The sequence below is a fragment of the Phodopus roborovskii genome, unplaced genomic scaffold (genome assembly GCF_943737965.1).
Source record: "Phodopus roborovskii unplaced genomic scaffold, PHOROB, whole genome shotgun sequence".
Lineage (NCBI taxonomy): Eukaryota > Metazoa > Chordata > Mammalia > Rodentia > Cricetidae > Phodopus > Phodopus roborovskii.
Window position 1 is genome coordinate 50,128,331 of NW_026126407.1, and position 17,289 is coordinate 50,145,619.

At 49.4% G+C, this 17,289-nt stretch overlaps 3 protein-coding genes and 4 non-coding genes across 7 annotated transcripts; 6 read left to right on the forward strand and 1 right to left on the reverse strand.

The window, feature by feature from the left end:
* The first annotated feature begins 471 nt into the window (after nucleotides 1-471).
* Nucleotides 472-7,333, forward strand: Znf213 (zinc finger protein 213). The gene is made up of 6 exons (XM_051181290.1): nucleotides 472-621; nucleotides 2,663-3,150; nucleotides 4,075-4,192; nucleotides 4,385-4,455; nucleotides 4,538-4,703; nucleotides 5,860-7,333. Exons 2-6 carry the CDS (start codon nucleotides 2,752-2,754, stop codon nucleotides 6,510-6,512), a joined length of 1,407 nt encoding a protein of 468 aa, XP_051037247.1. The 5' UTR covers nucleotides 472-621; nucleotides 2,663-2,751; the 3' UTR covers nucleotides 6,513-7,333.
* LOC127219900 (U6 spliceosomal RNA) lies at nucleotides 5,392-5,501 on the forward strand. Its single transcript, XR_007834327.1, has one exon. It is a non-coding gene; the product is annotated as a U6 spliceosomal RNA (small nuclear RNA).
* A 937-nt stretch (nucleotides 7,334-8,270) lies between the features above and the next one.
* Nucleotides 8,271-9,045, forward strand: LOC127219810 (caspase-14-like). The gene is made up of 3 exons (XM_051181578.1): nucleotides 8,271-8,498; nucleotides 8,584-8,724; nucleotides 8,812-9,045. The coding sequence occupies exons 1-3, from the start codon at nucleotides 8,424-8,426 to the stop codon at nucleotides 9,013-9,015; spliced, it is 420 nt and encodes a 139-aa protein (XP_051037535.1). The 5' UTR covers nucleotides 8,271-8,423; the 3' UTR covers nucleotides 9,016-9,045.
* A 318-nt stretch (nucleotides 9,046-9,363) lies between these two features.
* LOC127218764 (uncharacterized) lies at nucleotides 9,364-13,082 on the forward strand. The gene is made up of 8 exons (XM_051179748.1): nucleotides 9,364-9,534; nucleotides 10,034-10,144; nucleotides 10,251-10,418; nucleotides 10,698-11,061; nucleotides 11,181-11,301; nucleotides 11,611-11,696; nucleotides 12,171-12,277; nucleotides 12,867-13,082. Exons 1-8 carry the CDS (start codon nucleotides 9,364-9,366, stop codon nucleotides 12,978-12,980), a joined length of 1,242 nt encoding a protein of 413 aa, XP_051035705.1. The 3' UTR covers nucleotides 12,981-13,082.
* Nucleotides 13,083-13,671: 589 nt separating this feature from the next.
* Trnar-ccg (transfer RNA arginine (anticodon CCG)) lies at nucleotides 13,672-13,744 on the forward strand. The gene has a single exon. It is a non-coding gene; the product is annotated as a tRNA-Arg (tRNA).
* Nucleotides 13,745-15,104: 1,360 nt separating this feature from the next.
* On the forward strand, nucleotides 15,105-15,177 carry Trnar-ccu (transfer RNA arginine (anticodon CCU)). The gene has a single exon. It is a non-coding gene; the product is annotated as a tRNA-Arg (tRNA).
* A 1,853-nt stretch (nucleotides 15,178-17,030) lies between these two features.
* Trnak-cuu (transfer RNA lysine (anticodon CUU)) lies at nucleotides 17,031-17,103 on the reverse strand. The gene has a single exon. It is a non-coding gene; the product is annotated as a tRNA-Lys (tRNA).
* Between the last annotated feature and the right edge of the window lie 186 nt (nucleotides 17,104-17,289).

Here is a 17,289-nt window from a genome sequence, read left to right on the forward strand (position 1 = left end):
CTCCAAATGGGCTTGGTCATTACACTCATGTTTCTGAGAACCATCAAGCCCAGGCATTCTGGGCAGCTACAGAGGGAATTGGTATGCCATCTTGTCTTTGGGGAAGGGACCCTAGGCATTCATCAAAGCTGCAACAGAAGGCCAGAACTGTGAGCGTGAGAGTTTGTGGCAAGCTTCATAGCAAAAGGAGAAAATGAGACTTCTCCCAAACATCTAGCTCCAGCGTTTCCCAGAATGACCAGCTGTAGGAATTCATTGGCTAGACATTTGTGACAAACAGCATTCTGGATAGTAAGTTTCCAGACTCTTGTCTCCGCGCATGCGCTAGCTGGTTTCCCAGAGATCCCCACGCGGACTTCCGGTACCAGGAGCTGATGGTGAAGCTCTTAGCGCCTGTGCGGCTCTGAACGTTATGTTCTGGGGCGGGGCCGGCGTTCCGCGCGGTCGGCTCCTGCGGATTTGGCTTCCCAGGCGCAGGCCGGAGGGCACACTGTCCTCTGGGTAGCGCGGCCCGCGGCGGCTCCTTGCTCTCCCGGTCCCCGGGCAGCACAGCTGAGCCCGCCGCTCTCGCCAGGCTGCTGGGGACCTTCCCCTTTCCCCACGTCCTGTCCAACGACCCTGGTGAGTCCGGGCCCTCCGAGGACATCTCCTCGGTCACTGGAGAATGAGGCAGAAGGCTGGAGAAGAGAATCGTAAATAAAGCGTTTTGGTAGTGGAGAAGAATTGGAAATCGCCCGAATGCATCACTCGGGTCGGTTGGGAAACTGGAGCACCCCCATGCCGCAGAAGCTTTATAGGTCCACTAATGAAGAAACGTTGCTAGTTGAAAAACGCAAAATCCAAAGTGATATGCTCATAAGATCTCATTTATGTAAAGCACACATAAAACACTTGTCAATTCTGAAGATAAAAATTTTCAATAAAAGTGCAGGAAAAAAATATGGCACCGTCATGTATTAGATTGTTAGTGAATCAAAAGAAACGTGTTGTTAACATTCCCCTTCCGTTTTTAAAATTATGATGTTCATGCCAGTTACACTGTTGAAACAAAAAAGGGCAAAAATTAAAATAACACCTAGAATATTGTGAAGCCGTAGCAACATAAAATGCAAGTACATGCCATATGTTCACATATAGTTGTGAATAAATGGCATAGTGGTGTCCATGAGGCCTCTGATAACCACGTTTTATCTGGAGTAAGATGTTTCTGGATTTGTAAGTTTTTTTAAAAAAAAAAAAGATTTTTTTATGTGTATTGAATGTTTGCCTTCATCTATCTAAGTGTACCACATGCATGCAGTGCCCAATCAAGGGCATCAGATACCCTGGAATTGGAATTACAAATGGTTGTGAGCCTCCAAGTCGATGCTGGAAATTGAATCTGAGGCCTCTGCAAGAGAAACACATCCTCTTAACTACTTAGCCATCTCTGTAAATTTGTAAATTTTCAAATTTGAGCAAAATAACAGTGGCCTTTCAGTAGAGGGACTTGAGACAACATTCATAATTGAACATGAAATTGTAAACATTTTTGAGACAGTTTTGCTCTATGGCCCACACTGGTCTCTTAACTTTAGGCTTGCTTTAGTCCTTACAGTTTTGGGATTTCAGATGTATGTCACCTTGCATCTACCATTATACCCAGTGAAATTTTACAACTGAAGTATGTATGCTGAGAAGCCTACCTTAAGAATAGCTCAGTGACACTGGGTGATGGAAACACGCCTTAATCCCAGCACTCAGGAAGCAGAAGCAGGTGGACCTTTGTGAGTTCAAGGCCAGCTTTGTCTATAAAGTGAGTTCCAGCCAGGGCTACACAGAGAACCGGTCTTGAAAACACTCACCATTACCACCACCACTACCAAACAAAAAACAAAAACAAACAACAAACAAACAAAAAACCCTCAATGACTGAAATTTTGTTATATTTAGTTATTTTATGTGTATGAGTGTTTTACCTGCATAGATATGTGTGCACCATTTATGGAACTGTTCCCTGAGGAAGTCAGAAAAAGGGTTGGGTTGTCTAGAACTAGAGTTGTGAGCTACCCTGTGAGTGCTGGGAACTGAACCTGGGTCCTCCATAAGAGCAACAAATGTTCTTAACCTGGGAGGTCTCCAGTCCTCAGTGATACACACACACACACACACACACACACACACACACACACGAGTCTCCTGTATCCTAGGCTAGCTGCAGACTTTCCATGTAGCTGAAGATGATCCCAGTGCTGGGATTATAGAAATGTACCATCCCACCCAGTGCTGGGGAATCATTTATGCTAGGCAACCACTGTAACAACTGAACTACATTCAAAACTGGCTTAGGGGGGCTTTACAGACGGCATAAACATGCTTAATTCTGCTACTAAGCATGGACAGTTACTATAAATGAAGATAAAAGTATGTTCATATCAACAGATGCAGTAGTGCTTCCAAATGAGTGAGATTAGGTTTTGCTGTCAAACGGGCCATGAAAAGCCCAGATTTGGGATGTCAGATGTAGTGATAAAGAATGTGGGTCTGTGTGGAGCACACCATTACAGTGAAGTCTAAAGAGGCTTTAGAGTTACAAAAGGATACAGGTACCAGAGTTCCTAAACTTTGCTCCAGATTGATGTATTCCACTCTTCCTCAAATACTGTCCTTTTGCTCTTTCCAGAGGTGTATATGCACTGATGCCAGCCCAGCTGTCACAGAGAACCTCTCTGGGAGACTCAGCTCTGGAGCCCTGAGCCTTAGGCCAGGGGAATGGCATCCTTCCAGGAGCTCCAAGACCATGCTCCTGGAGAGGAAGATGGGCTTCTGATAGTGAAGGTGGAAGACTGCTCTTGGGAACAGGAACCTGCCCAGCAGGTGAACAGCAAGGATTCAGAAGCCTACCGCCAGCGCTTCCGACAGTTCTGTTACCGGGATGTGGGTGGGCCGCATGAAGCCTTCAGCCAGCTCTGGGAGCTGTGCTGCCGCTGGCTGCGGCCTGAGCTGCATAGCAAGGAGCAGATTTTGGAACTGCTGGTGCTGGAGCAGTTCCTGGCTGTGCTACCCCGAGAGATCCAGACCCAGGTGCAGAGACAGCACCTTGGGAGTGGTGAGGAAGCTGTTGCTTTGGTGGAGGACATACAGAATCGGTCATTGAAAGCCTGGCCACAGGTGAGGGGTCCTTTTCATGTCTAGGAGCCTAGAGAGTGGAAGAGGCCATCTTCATTAAGATAAGTCTCTTCAAGGGGCAGGAAACAACCGTGTCCAGGGAAACACACAATCCCAGTGTAGCATACAGTGCTTTTCTAAGGACAAGTCTTGAGTAAATGTAGTCTGTTTTTCTTGCCGTCATTGGATTTAAAATGGTTGTGCTCCAGAAAGGTTTAGTTTTTATTTAGTTGTGTTTTTGTTTTTGAGACAATATTACTCTGCATAGCTGGCTGTCCTGGAACTCACCCTGTAGACTAGGCTGGCCTTGAACTCAGAGATCCAACTGCTTCTGCCTCCCCAGTGAGTCCAGAAAGGTTTTAAGCCTCACACAACTATTTGTGCTCTGCTCTAGTCAGTCTACTGACTACTCTAGTTAGTCCAATACAGTGGTGTACATCAGAGGGTGTGAGAAGATGGAGCCATCTAATGGTACTCTGTTGTCTTGAGTCCTTGACACTGGGAGCTTCTGGGGATGTGTTAAGGAGCAGCGAGGGTGTGGGGTTCTGCCCTTGGCAGGAGAACTCACCCCACTCCTTTCTCCCTTGCTAAGTAGCTACAATTCTAGCCTTTTAGGGACTGGTTCTTGTTGGGTTTTTGTTTGTTTTTTGTTGTTGTTGTTGTTTTGGTTTTTTGAAATGGAGTTTCTCTGTGTAGCCCTGGCTGTTCTGGAACTCACTTTGTAGACCAAGGTGGCCTCGAATTCAATGAGATCTGCCGGCCTCTGCCTTCAAAGTGCTGACTGGGTTGGTCTTTTCTGGGCCTCCATTTAATTTCTTACCCCACCCAACCCTCAGCTTCCTAATGGGTGTGTCTCATACCTCCTTCCCTTGCCCCCACCTCTAGTCTGTTGTCTGTGCTGATGGGCATGCTATGGTTACTGCACAGGATGAGCCCTCTGAAGTGGAGCCTAAAGCAGCAATCCAGGGACTCCAAGCCACAGGACCTCCCCAGAAGGCAAGGGTGCAGAAGCAGCTACCTGTATCCCAAGAGCAACACAGCCAGGGTGGGTAAGACTCTCCAGTTTGCAGTGTGACTACACAGGGCCAAGTCTTCTCTAGAATTGCCCTGAGGGTAACAGGCGCAGGGAAGCCCAGTCACATGAGCATATGTGTGCATGTATTTGGTGTTTGTACATGTGCAAGTGTAATGAAGTCCTTGCCCTTGGCCTGTATGAAGCTCTGTTCTTTTTCTGTAGCCCAGCTTCCTGTTCTTAAAGAGGGACAGACAGGAGAGATGATGGATGTCTGCTTTGCCTCTGCAGTTCATGTGAGTTAGTAGTCCCTTTGTTCTCAAAGAGGACTTGGTACTCTTGAATATATAATTTGATCCCTCCTGTCCTCACTCACAGCTGTCTGGGAGACCTGAGCTGGATCATATCTCCTCAGTTCAAAAACCTGTGGCATTGGGAGACATCCCTTTCTATTTTTCCCAAGAAGAATGGGGCTCCCTGGACCCTGCTCAGAAGGATCTCTTCTGGGACATAAAGAGAGAGAACTCCCGGAATGCTGCTCTAGGTAAGCAGGTCTATGGGATCCTTTTTCTGCTGTAATCCTGGTTTTTCTTCCAACCCCTCCCCTAGCCTGGAGCTAGCTTTTTCTGAGTCTCCTCCTATGATGTTCAGGTGTCTGTGTGTCTGTGGGTTATGTGACCAGTTGACCAGTGTTCTCTGTGTGCCAGCTTGTGTCGCCCTGTGGAGGGCTTGTAAGAGCATTTTCTCAGTCAAACCTCAGTCTGTTACATAGGAGAGTTTGTCCCCAGAGGACATTCTGAGATTCAGTGAGGTTGATGAATCTTGTCAGCCACAGACATGCTAAAAACAAGACACAAAACAAGCAAGAGCCCCCAGTATTTGAGGCCACACCAGGAGTTCCCTGGTCTCATCTTGCTTAACTGGCAGCACTATGAGTGGGCTTGGGGCCCCTCCCTGTCTAAGGCTGGAGTGTGCTGTGTCTATCGAGCTGGAGTTTAAGGAATGAGGGGCCACAGGAGGTACACATACTGGTGCCTTCAGTTTTCAGTCAGGGAATGAGCCATTGTCTTTAGCTGTGGAGAGTGGCACTGGCCACTGGTGGGGAACAGGCAGAGGGTCTGTGTTATAACAGGTGCCTCTCTACAGAAGTCCGCTCAGCTGGTCTCCCTCAGACTGCCTCAGAGCTGCTCGTTTGTTGGCCTGTCATCGTTTTCCCATATCATTTCCCATATGTGCTTGCTTGGCAGCGCATATACTAAAATAAATTGAAACGATACAGAGAAGATTGGCATGGCACCTGCGCAAGGATGATACACAAATTTGTGAAGCGTTTCATATTTTTTAAAAAAGTACTTGTGAAATAAAAATACATTTAATATTTTTATTTTATGTGCAGTACAGAGAGGGGCATATGTGGATGTCAGAGGACGGCTTTCTTGAGTTGGTTCTTTCCTTCCATCATGTAGGTTCTGGGGGGCAAGCTCAGGTTTGGTGGTTAGGCTTGGCAGCAGGTGACTTGATCCATTTAGCCATCTTGCTCGCCCACCTAGTCATTTTGTAGGTGAGAAGCGGAAGCTTGATCTGAGCTGGAGCAGCCTGAATCTCAAAGCCAGGGAGATTTCCCTGAGTTTCTTCAAATCTCTTCCTGTCTCAGGTCTCAGAATCAAGGGGAACTAAAGAGGCTTCTCCCCTCCTTGCAGGTTTGGGATCCAAAAGCCAGAGCGAGAGAGTTTCTCCAGACAAGGCCATGACGGCATTGTCGGGACAGACTGACTGTGAAGTGACTATGTCCTGGAATCCCGAGGAGGCTGAGACCGAGGTCTGGGAGAGTGAGACCCCACCGAGGACAGCCCTGGGCGCGCTGGTGGTGGCGCGTCGGGGCCGACCGCCTACTCGCAGGCGCCAGTTTCGGGATTTAGTGACTGAGAAACCGCATAGCTGCGGGCAGTGTGGGAAGCGCTTCCGCTGGGGCTCAGACCTAGCCCGGCACCAGCGAACACACACTGGTGAGAAGCCACACAAGTGTCCTGAATGCGACAAGAGCTTCCGCAGCTCCTCTGACCTGGTGCGTCACCAGGGCGTGCACACGGGTGAGAAGCCTTTCTCCTGTGCTGAGTGTGGCAAGAGCTTCAGCCGCAGCGCCTACCTAGCTGACCACCAGCGCATCCACACAGGCGAGAAGCCCTTCGGCTGCAGCGACTGTGGCAAGAGTTTTTCGTTGCGCTCCTACCTGCTGGACCATCGGCGTGTGCACACGGGCGAGCGGCCTTTTGGCTGTGGCGAGTGTGACAAGAGCTTCAAGCAGCGGGCACACCTCATCGCGCACCAGAGCCTGCATGCCAAGATGGCCTAACCTGTGGGACCTGAGAAGCCCAGGGAGGTGGATACTCCCTGTGAGCCTCACAGCCTCTCTTCTTTGCTCCTCTTGGAGAATTTTCCTCTTGCCTGTGACCACTGCCAGCCTATCGAAGGCACCCCAGTACTCTGAACTGGCCTGCCTGCTCCCAGGATCCTGCAACCTGTCTCTCCCCTTCCTGCTAGGTTTCTCTTCCACTTGTTTCCTGGAGCTTGGCACTTTCCAGTTGAGTATCAGGTGGTGTGAGGTCTCAGACAGCACCTAGGGTTTCTCCCCAGGACCCTCTAGCCTTGCTTGACAGAGGCTTTCTGTTTCTGTCTACTTGTGCCTTCCAGGGGGACTGGCTTCCATCCTCAGGGGGCCTCTGGGCTTTGGGAAGGACCATGGGCTCACACCAATGACAATTTAGGTCCTGGGTTCCATCCCAGCAGCTTCCTGGCCTTCACCACTACCCCCCACCCCTGTCCCCCACTTGCAACCTGTAACCCTGTAATTTGTCCTCCCTGACCCCAGGAAGCTGCCTAGCTGTCCTGCTGTGAGCCCCAGACATACTTGCCTGCAGGTCTGGAGGTTAGTGGAGGTGGTACTGGGACAGCAGGCCGACTCTGGAGAGCACCCTTTCCTGCAGAGGTGTCCTTACACTAGCACTTCCCAGCACTCTGTAGCTGGCTCCTCAAGCACTGTATTCCATGCTTTTAATCTGCATTGTGTGCAGATTGACATTAACAGGGGCAGCCAATGGACCCTCCTAAAGGCTCAGCCTAGTGGGTTTCAGAAGAGTTTCTGAATAAACATGGAAATTTTCCTTGAGGCTGTCATTTTTTAGCTGGCTTTTCTGAGTTAGGGACTTGGAAGTTAGTTACCTCTTGGCTTGGTAACATTGATGGTTACCAACTGATGGTGTATGCAGTCGCTAGGGGGAGCCACATCCTGTACCGGCAGCCCTGTGACTCTCCTGTGTCAGTCGGTGAAGTCCTGGTTTGGAAGAGCAGGGTCCAAGCCCTGTCAGGTCCTCCTCCTCTGCAGCAGTGCAATGAGCAAGGGGCTAAAGTGGGATTGGCTGGGTACTGCCCTGTGGGATCAGAGCTCAGACTCGCCCTGTATGGGCTTGAAGCTGCCAGAGGTTAATCAGCCTAAAGGAGTTATTCCCAGCTAGCCCTCTACATCCCACCTCCCCATCCTAGTACAAGCTGGCGCCTACGCGGAGCTGGTGGTGCCTGGTCAGGGCCAGTCACTCCTTGTCTGACTGCCGCTGATCCTCTTGGTTCATTGTGGCAGCCTTAGAGGGCCTCACCTGGGGATAGATAGAGACAAGATGTTCCTGTCCCTTATTAACTGATTTGTGTGTGCCAGCCTTTGTCTCCAGGCTTCTTCCTCTGCCAGCCCCCAGTTTAGCACATCTGCCTTGTGCCCTCAACCATCCCATTTCCCACATGAAGCAACTAAGCTCATACTGTTGACCAAGCAGGTTTCAGTCAGCTAGCTATTCCTACCTCTGTAAGCTCTGCACTGTTGTATGCTTAGGCTTTGTGCACAGCCCCATGGAGGGCGAGGTGAAAAGAAAAAGCTCTCAGGGCTTGAGAGTTGGCAGCTCCCTCCTAAGGGAGGCACTTAGGTGTAACACAATCAGCTAGGAGCATGGGCCAAGGGCTAAGAATAGAATTGAGCTCATGGCTCAGGTGGGAACACAAGAATACCAGCCATAAAGTTATCAGCCAGAACTGAAGAAGAGAGCTGGGCTGGGGAAGTGGAGTCCAGGGTTACCAAGGAAGGGCAGAGTCCAGATGGAACCATAGCAGCTGATAGGAGGCAACTTGTGTAGAAGAGGGCAAAGATCAGGCCCCAGCATACTGGGAACCAGAGCCAGGGAGTAAGCTCTGGGCTTGGAGGAAGCCCCACTTGGTCCTCATGGCCTTCCTGGTGTCTGGGACCCTACAGACAGCTGCACAGTTGGCAGATGCTTGGGACAGCTTGGGGAGAAAGGTAGTGAGATGCTCTGTTTGGCCCAGTCCATTTCCAACACTCAGCTGGGCTCCAACCCAGGACAACTCTGGTTTTCCTTCCCCAGGGAAAATACAGTGTACAGGGTTCAAGGGTAGCCTTGATACTTAGCACCCCTGGGGTGTCTGCAGCTGCAATTGCTGCCTTGGATGGTGTGTCCCAGGCTCTGGGCTTTGAAATCCATGAGAAGAGGAAGGTTCCAGTCCAGGTGAGCTTTCCTCCTGAGACCTTCAGCCCTCAGCCACAGCACTCACTTTTAGCTGGGGCTTCACCAGACTTTGCCTCTTTCTCCTAGAGCTTCCTTGAGGAGCTGCGTTTGTTCCGGGAGCAGCTGGATGTCCACAGGGGTGTTGTGGGGTGTGCCCTTGTGGTCTTGATGGCCCCCAGTGGACAGTTAAGGTGTCCACAGCTGCTGACTCAGGAGCTGAGTCACTGTGGGGCCCTGCAGGGTTGCCCCAAAATCTTCCTGTTGTTTTCTAGTGACCTCAAGGGTGAGTGACTAGACGGTGACCCCAGTTCTGGGAGGGAAAAGTGAATGAAGGTGGGGGGTGAGCAAGAAAGCTGGGACCTTCTGTCTACATACACAGCCCTGTGGTGCTTCTCTACCAGCTGCCTGGGAGCCTGAAGCTTTCCTTATGGATCTGGGGAAAATCTGTAGCCAACATCCTCACTGCTCACTGCTGCAGCTGCTGACAGAGGTGGGGACCCAGAAGAAGGGAAGGGGGACCCATGTCTCTGGCTCCCCAGAGCCGGTTACAGTTATTAACTGATTTATGTGATTTATCCACACTCTGTTGTACCTGTTTGAAAATCTTTGTCAGCCACACACATACACGGGCTGCAGGACATGCCTTCATACCTACTGGGACCACCCAGACTCCAAACTTCCTTTTACATCTCGCGCCTTTGCGCAAAGTATTCCCTCAGTGTGACGCACCCTTCCTGTGGCCTGGCCAGTCTCACTGTCATCAGTGGTACTCTTCCTTGTGCTCCTGGTATCTACAATGAAGCTTCAGCCGTACCCTTTGATGCTCACACAGACAGCGACTGCTGCCCTGTTATTTTGGAAGACCCTTGTGGCTGAGATAGGTTCAGGTTCGGTCCTGAGGTCTGAACATCTTTGTCAGGTAGTTAGTGGTGTCTGGGTGGCCTAGAAGTGTAGACGTGAGAGCTGTGAGCCCCAGCTCTGCTCATGGGGCTCTGGGCCTACCACCTCTTCAGGTATGCCACCTTGGGGGTCCTCCTCCACAGACCTGTGCTCCTCCAGGAAGGGGCCTGCCTCGTGTGTATTAATCCCTGGGATGAGATCACTTGAGTATGGGATAGAGCTAGGTCCTGCTTAAGTCCATCCTGACTTCTGTGTTCCCCTTTTTCTCCCTGCCATGACCTCCAAAGCCTGAGTAGTCCTGAGCGGGCTAAGCTTCCCCTGGAGCCAGGATCCTGACCCTCTGCTTGGGTTGTGCCCCCACCCCCAACAGTGCCTTTCTCTGAGGTATCCTTGGGCCCTGCCCTCCTAGCTCTTTTGCAGAGTGGCTGAAGAGTCTGCTGGGAACACCTACTGCCCATTCTTTAGGACCACCTTGCGGGGGACCCTGTGTTTGGGAGATGTGGAGCCCTGGAGGTCAGAGGTGAGGGGCAGGGAGGGAGGCTAGTCCTGTGTGGGCAGTTGCAGGCTGGATGGAGAGATACAGGGAGCCCCCTCAGCCCACTGCATGTCCCTAATCCTCTGTACAGTCAGACTCCAGACCAAGTACACAGTATGACCTGTCTGGGACCAGGGCCGCCCTCCTACTGGCTGTGATTCAAGACCGGCTTGGGACACAGCATGATGTGGCAGCACTCAGGGAGCTGTGCCAGGCTCTGGGCTTCACGGTCAACCTGAGGACAGACCCTACAGCTCAGGTCAGGGGAAACCCAAAACTGGAGGTGCTTGGAAGGAAGGGCACCCCTTCCGTAGGGCCCTGGAGTTTTCCTTCCTGGGTGTCTCCCACATCACTGGCAGGAAGTACACACACACACACACACACACAGTCTTGCCTCTGGCTTCTTTCTACATGCATGTGACAGTCACTTCCCTAACTCGGGAAGCCTGCTCTCCAAGGTAGAGACTGAAGTGTCCCCAGCCCCATGGAGATCAGCCAGGGGCTGGTTCAGATCGTGACCTTGTCCTCACCACTCCAGGCATTCTGGGAGGAGCTGGTTCAGTTCCGGGAAACACTGGACACTCACAAGGGCCCTGTGAGCTGTGCCCTGGTGGCCCTGATGGCCCACGGGGGGCCACAGGGGCAGCTGCTGGGGGCTGATGGGCGAGAAGTACAGCTGGAGATGCTGGTGCAGGAGCTGAGCTGCTGCCAGGCACTGCGTGGCTGCCCCAAGGTCTTCCTGCTCCAGGCCTGCCGTGGGGGTAAGGGGTCTTGCCTCCAGCCCAACCACCTATCCTGGCTTTCTGCTGCCAGCCCTTGGCCTCCCACATTGCCAGCCCACCTTCTCCAGGAAGCCTACACACTGGCCTTTCTCTGCCCCTCTCCATCCTCCCCAGAAACTTAAGCCTGTATGAATATTGCCAGCTCTGTAAGCCTGCCCACTATTTATATGGAGTCTTGATTGCCCAGAGATATCCTGAGATACCACTGAGTAAAAGTATCTGCCCCTCTGCTTCTTCAGGGAACAGGGACCCTGGTGTGGGGCCAAGAGTTCTCCCATGGTACAGGCGCTGGCTGCGAGCACCCCCAGCCATCCCCACCCAGGCAGATGTTCTCCAGATTCATGTTGATGCCCCAGGTGGGTCTGCCTTCTTTCTAGAGCCTGGCCTTGGCACACTGGTGGTGGTAATCAGTCATGGCATATGTCTAGGACTGTCATCCTGGGTTCTGCCCCTTCTTTGCCAAGACTCAGGGAGGGAATGTCTCCTTTAGCTGTGAGGGACCTAACTAAGCCGAGCAATCTGAAGTCAGATTCTTTGAGTTCATACAGCCTGAATGCTAAGGCTTGTGGTTTTCCATCTGTCTTCCTGCCCTGAATTTTCCACTGCCCTGTGCTGCCCTTGAACTAGAGACAGACCTGAGGCAGGTGTAGTCCCAGGGTGCTAGTAAAGGAAATTGACTCTTGCAGGCAGCCCTCCTTCCACTCCAGGGAGTTCTGGCCAAGCAGACATCCTTACTGTCTACGCAGCTGCTGAGGGTAAGTTACTGTGGACCTAGCTTCCTGCCCTGAGACGGTGTGACTTTATTATCAGCAAGAATAGGTGTACCAGCTCATCTGCAGTTAAGCCATGCCCCCCCCCCCCACCACCACTTTATTCTTATAGTAACAATGACAGGCTTTTGTCAAGTGCTCACTATGCCAAGTCCTAGTATCTTTCTTCAAAGACAGGGCAGGTCTGCTTGCCTCAGGACCCTGACCAATGTTTGATACCTAGCAATTCCACAGCAAATGTTTGTTCTACATTGATTCTACCCAAATACTCTACAATTATCAGCAACTTCTCCTTGATACAAGAAGTCCCTGACCCTGCTCTGGTCTCAAGCCAGATACCCAGAATATCCTCTGCTTTCTCTTCACACTCTTCACACCCACAATAGGCATCTGGGGGTTGGGATCCAGAGGGCAGAAGCCCAACGTTGATTGACTCTTTGGCCCCATCCCCTGACCTAGGCTGTGTGGCCTATCGGGACGAAGAAAAGGGCTCAGACTTTGTTCAGACACTGGTAGAGGTCATCAGAGCCAACCCTGGAGGAGATCTCATTGAGCTGCTGACTGAGGTGTGAGGGATGGGGACAGGGATAAAGAAAGGCTGGGTTGGTGGTAGTGTCCCATTACCTCTCGCCCCAGGGAAAGGAGAAATCTCTGTCTGCCTCCCCCCTCTCTATATCTGTCTCTGTGTCTCTGTCTCTCTCAATAAACACTTTATTATTAGGAGGGATCTGTGGCCCTCACAATATGAAATGATCAAACACACATGACACCCTGCTCAAAACATCTCAGCAGCAATATATATATATATATATATATATATATATATATATATATATATATATATGGTGAGGAGCCTTTCCCGCGGGGTGGAGGCTTTTTTAGGTGAGAGTAAGGAACCCATGTTAAACCTCTGGGGTAGTGTGAGGCTCAAAGATGATTAAGTAGCACTTGAAATTTTAGGTTTACAGAACAACAGACAAGAGCCTGGTGTTGTGGAGCATGCCTGTAGCTAGAAGGTTGCGGCAGGATTTTGAGACTAGCCTAGGATAGTTTCAGAAAGCATCCCCTCCCCACAAAGTAACCGCCAGGAAACAAGGACCGCAGTGGGTGTGCCAGACTGAGCTCCTCGGGGCCTAGATGAGTGTCGCTCTTCAGGTCAACAGGAGGGTATGTGAGCTGGATGTGCTGGGACCAGACAGTGATGAGCTGCGCAAGGCCTGCTTGGAGATCCGAAGCTCGCTCCGGCGCCGGCTCTGTTTACAGGATTGACAGCCCTGCTACTTCCGCTCCACCCCCCCTTTCAGCGATCTGTCAGTGATGCAGCATCTTGGGCGTGGGAGTTCAGATTGTGTGTAATAATTATCTGTTCACAGTCGTTGTGCTCCGGGAAATGCATGTTCTCTCTGAAATAAATGAGGTAACAGATAAAGTACCTGACATTAGATAGGGGAACAACTGTGCTCCTTGGGACCAGAGGTTGGACTGGGGTCTGTCTCGTGTCTGGGACTACTAGGGAGAAAGAAGTCCTGGGAAGGACCAGCTCAGGGACCATAGTTCTCCCCTGGTAAGTCCCTGGTGCGTGCGTTCTTCACTCTCCACCTGGCTCTGGGCACCAAGATGCAACCGAAGCGAGTCAAGTCGGGTCCGGGGACTGGAAGAGACTATTGCGGATACACCAATGATGTGATGGCGCAAGCGCATGGGTTGTTCCTGATCCTGAGTTGAGGGCCAACAAGTGGAGGAGGAGATCCGAATAGCGAGCCTCTCGGATTCAGAGGAGCTTCGGTTCGCAGACTGCCCAGGAGGGCTCATTCTGATTCAAACTTGTAGAAGCTCCCAAGCAGCTCTCACTAAACAGATTAAACCAAGGAATGAGACTTTTTTTTTTTTCCAGTTTAAGCATGCGCAGTAGGCTCTTAAGAAAGCCTTATGGTGAGAGCGAAAAAGGAAACGACAGTGGGGCCGCGTGGCCTAATGGATAAGGCGTCTGATTCCGGATCAGAAGATTGGGGGTTCGAGTCCCTTCGTGGTCGCTGCCAGTAGTTGGTTTTTACAAACTCCATAAAGAATTCCCATCCCCAGGTTTTCTTCTTTTCACCTCAGGACTCTCGGAACCGCTCTCGGGACTCCCGAGTCTGTCTGCTATACCGGGCCACAAGAGTAAATGAAGCTAGCTCAAGACAGACGACGACCATAGAGCGAATTAGCGCTGAAGAAAAATGAACATGCCAGACTGAACTGTTTGCTGGAGGGCCTGGGATTTGTCTCGAGGGGAAGCCAAAGACACTTTGATTAAAAAACTCAGGCTAACCGGTTGATTGCACAATGTGGTGAATGCAATTAATGTCACTGAACAGGACATCTGAAAATAAAGCAGTAAGTTTGGTATATGTATGTATGTATTGTATGTATGTATGTATGTATGTATGTATGTATGTATATATGGCCACAGGCCTAAAATCCGTGAAACAATCTAATAGATTAGAATTCTTACAATGTGAGGGCGCCCTTGTCCAGGCACACAGGTAGTCCCACCCCGCATCTGGGAGGTGATGGCAGGAGAATTAAAGGCCAGTTTTGTCTCAACAACAAAAAGCTGTCTCCTTATAGGTCCAGTGTAAATATAAAAATTTAAATGGCAAGAATATGTCTAGAATTGAGTTGACATTTCACGTGGGGCGGTCGGCGCGGGGGGAGGGGGTCCTTTTTCAATGGATTCGATGTAAGAGGAAACGTCTTTCATCCCCTCCCCCCCAATTCCTAGGAGAGCTACAAAGGGCGAGGGCGAGGGCAGGGAGCCAGCTAATGTGGCTCAGACTGCGCAGAATTTTTTTTTTTTTTTTTTTTTTTGAGGGGGAGAGTCTCAATCAAAAAAATAGGTCAATAGGTCAGCTGTATACTTTATAAAGGAAAAAAAAAAAAAAAAAAGTGAAGGCCGATCCTACCAAGTAGCATTTGGTCGAAGAGACAGAGAGAGAGGACTGGACAGAAACCGAGCACAGTGCACTTATTTTTTTTTCCCTGGACAGTGAACTTGCTCTGCAAAACACATATATTATCGTTCTGGCTTCTGTGTCCTGCATCACAAACACTTTTTCCCTACCCCCCGTAGCGGTTCAAAGGGATCATTCAATATTTGAACCTTGGACACCTTGCACCACAGAAAGACGTTATACCCACTCTAGACTAATGAGCTAAGATAAAACCAGTGATGAACATTTTTCAGTTTCTTCTTCACAAGTGTGGCTCCTTTTAGATCCTCGAGCCTTGACTTAATCAGAGATGGAGCAAAAGACTGGGAAAAGGGCAACGAGTTGCAAGGAAGCAATAGGCAGACAGAAATAATGGAAAGAAACAAACTAGTGGAAGAGACAGGGCGACTCAACCTCGTCAGCCCCGGTGGCCTAATGGATAAGGCACTGGCCTCCTAAGCCAGGGATTGTGGGTTCGAGTCCCACCCGGGGTAAAGCACAACAGTTTTAGGCTCTTAAAAACACCTGGAAAATGAAACACGAAAGGAGGAAAGGAGTAATAAATAAATACATCTACTACTACTCTAAAACTTAGAGTGATTTTGACCTGTCAAGTTTTGTTTTCAATTTACAAAATATCGTGTGATTTCGTTTGAACTATTTTTATGAGCCACCAATTGTTCCGATTATAGATGTGAATTTTATTGTGGTTCTTTCTTTTTTTAAAGTTGCTTATATGTACACCAGACAAGGCTCATAACTCACCATCCTACATCTTCTTCCTGAACTTCCTGAACCTTCGAATTACAGATGAACACCTCGACTCCAGGTTAGGCTATAGTTTTGTTTGTTTGTTTAATCTTGTATTTGTTTTTTGAAACAGGATTTCTTTGTGTAACAGTCCTGGCTGTCCTGGAATTCTCTCTGTAGACCAGGCTGGCCTCGAACTCGCTGAGATCTGCCTGCCTCTGCCTCCCCAGTGCTGGGACTAAAGGCAAAGTTCTTTTCTTTCCTTTCCTTTTTATAAACCCAATTATTTAGAAAATAACTTCCAAGACAACTGCTTAGTTTTTTAAATTGTAGATTGGGATTCAGGGCATAGTTCAGTGGCAGACTGAATACTATTTTCTTAGCTTTAGGCCATGTTAGATAATACTGCATTTAAAAAATACATATATGCATGGCTTCATCCTTGAGGCAAAATTTTCCCAAAATACAAGGCTTGATCTATTGTAAAATTGGAAGCTTCTGATGCCTTATGTCCCAGGTAACCATCCCAATCAATCCTGTCTTCTTTCATAGGAAGGCAGGCCTCCCTGAGGTTGCTGGCTCACCTTACATGTGATTCTGCAACATGCAGGGTGGAATTATATTTTCTTTGTCTGTTTTAGCAAGAGCAGCCAGCCCTGTGGCTACAAGATGCTTGTATGGAGGTCTTTGGGGTTTTGGCCTTGGCTTTCTAGAGATTCAGCATTCAACAAGAAACACTTCTTTTTTTTTTTTTTTTTTTTTTTTTTTTTTTTTTGGTTTTGTTTTGTTTTAGAACAATTCATGGTTTTTATCACTTAAAGAAAGATTCAAAAGGAGGGTGGTGGTGCTCAGCTATAATTGTAACATTAGGGAGGCAGAGGCAGGTGAGTCTTTTCGAGGCTAGCGTGGACTACATCTCGAGTTCCAGGACAAACTGGACCGGAACTTGCTTTAAGCTAGGGGGTAGGGTGCGGGCGGAGGGGGGAGTTTCTATTTATTTTGCTTTCTCACCTTCAACACTTTCACAATGATTTCTGCTCCCCAAGACAGAAAGCAGACACTTTTAGCACCAATGGATTCACCATAGACTCCGCTAGAAACTTGTTTGTTTTAGACAATCTCGAAAGGACTCGGTTGCTACAGCACAAGACGAGGATTTAGGTGCTTTCCCGACTTTTCACGGCATACAGGTAAAACGATCAAAACTGGACCATTCTCATCCTCTAAGCACCATCTCGGATGGAAAGAGGACGCGCTTCTTGAACTCTGTTGAGTCAGCACCAGTCTTGGGAGTTTCTAGAAAGTCCTGAGAAGTGGCGCCCCTCGCGAATTAGCGTCCATAAGAAAGGGTCGTGAATGTTCTTTGTACTGTACCTGGAACTTATGTAAATATATTTATGTAAATATATTTGTAAAATGTCAGGTTAAATATATGAAAATAAAATATAAAGATAAGGAAAGATAGCTCCATCGGCTTCTGATTCGGTAGCCTGCAGTGTGGAATAAGCATACTGGACGGTATATGAAATCCTCAAGCATGCTATCTATTTACCTGTTGCAGTATACAGACTTCTGACCATTTGGTGACAAAAGGACACGCCCAACGTGGGGCTCGAACCCACGACCCTGAGATTAAGAGTCTCATGCTCTACCGACTGAGCTAGCCGGGCGGCGACGACAGATTTCTTCCCCGAAAGTCTCTTGGAGTTTTCTAGAACTTCTGGGTTCTAGAAGAGTTGGCCGTCTACAACAAGCATCTAACCTTAGATGGTGGTGGGTTCATTCCTCCAGCCTCCTACAATTGCACGGTCAGGATCTGTGTGGCCACTCTTGTTCCCGACGGTCACAGGATAGGG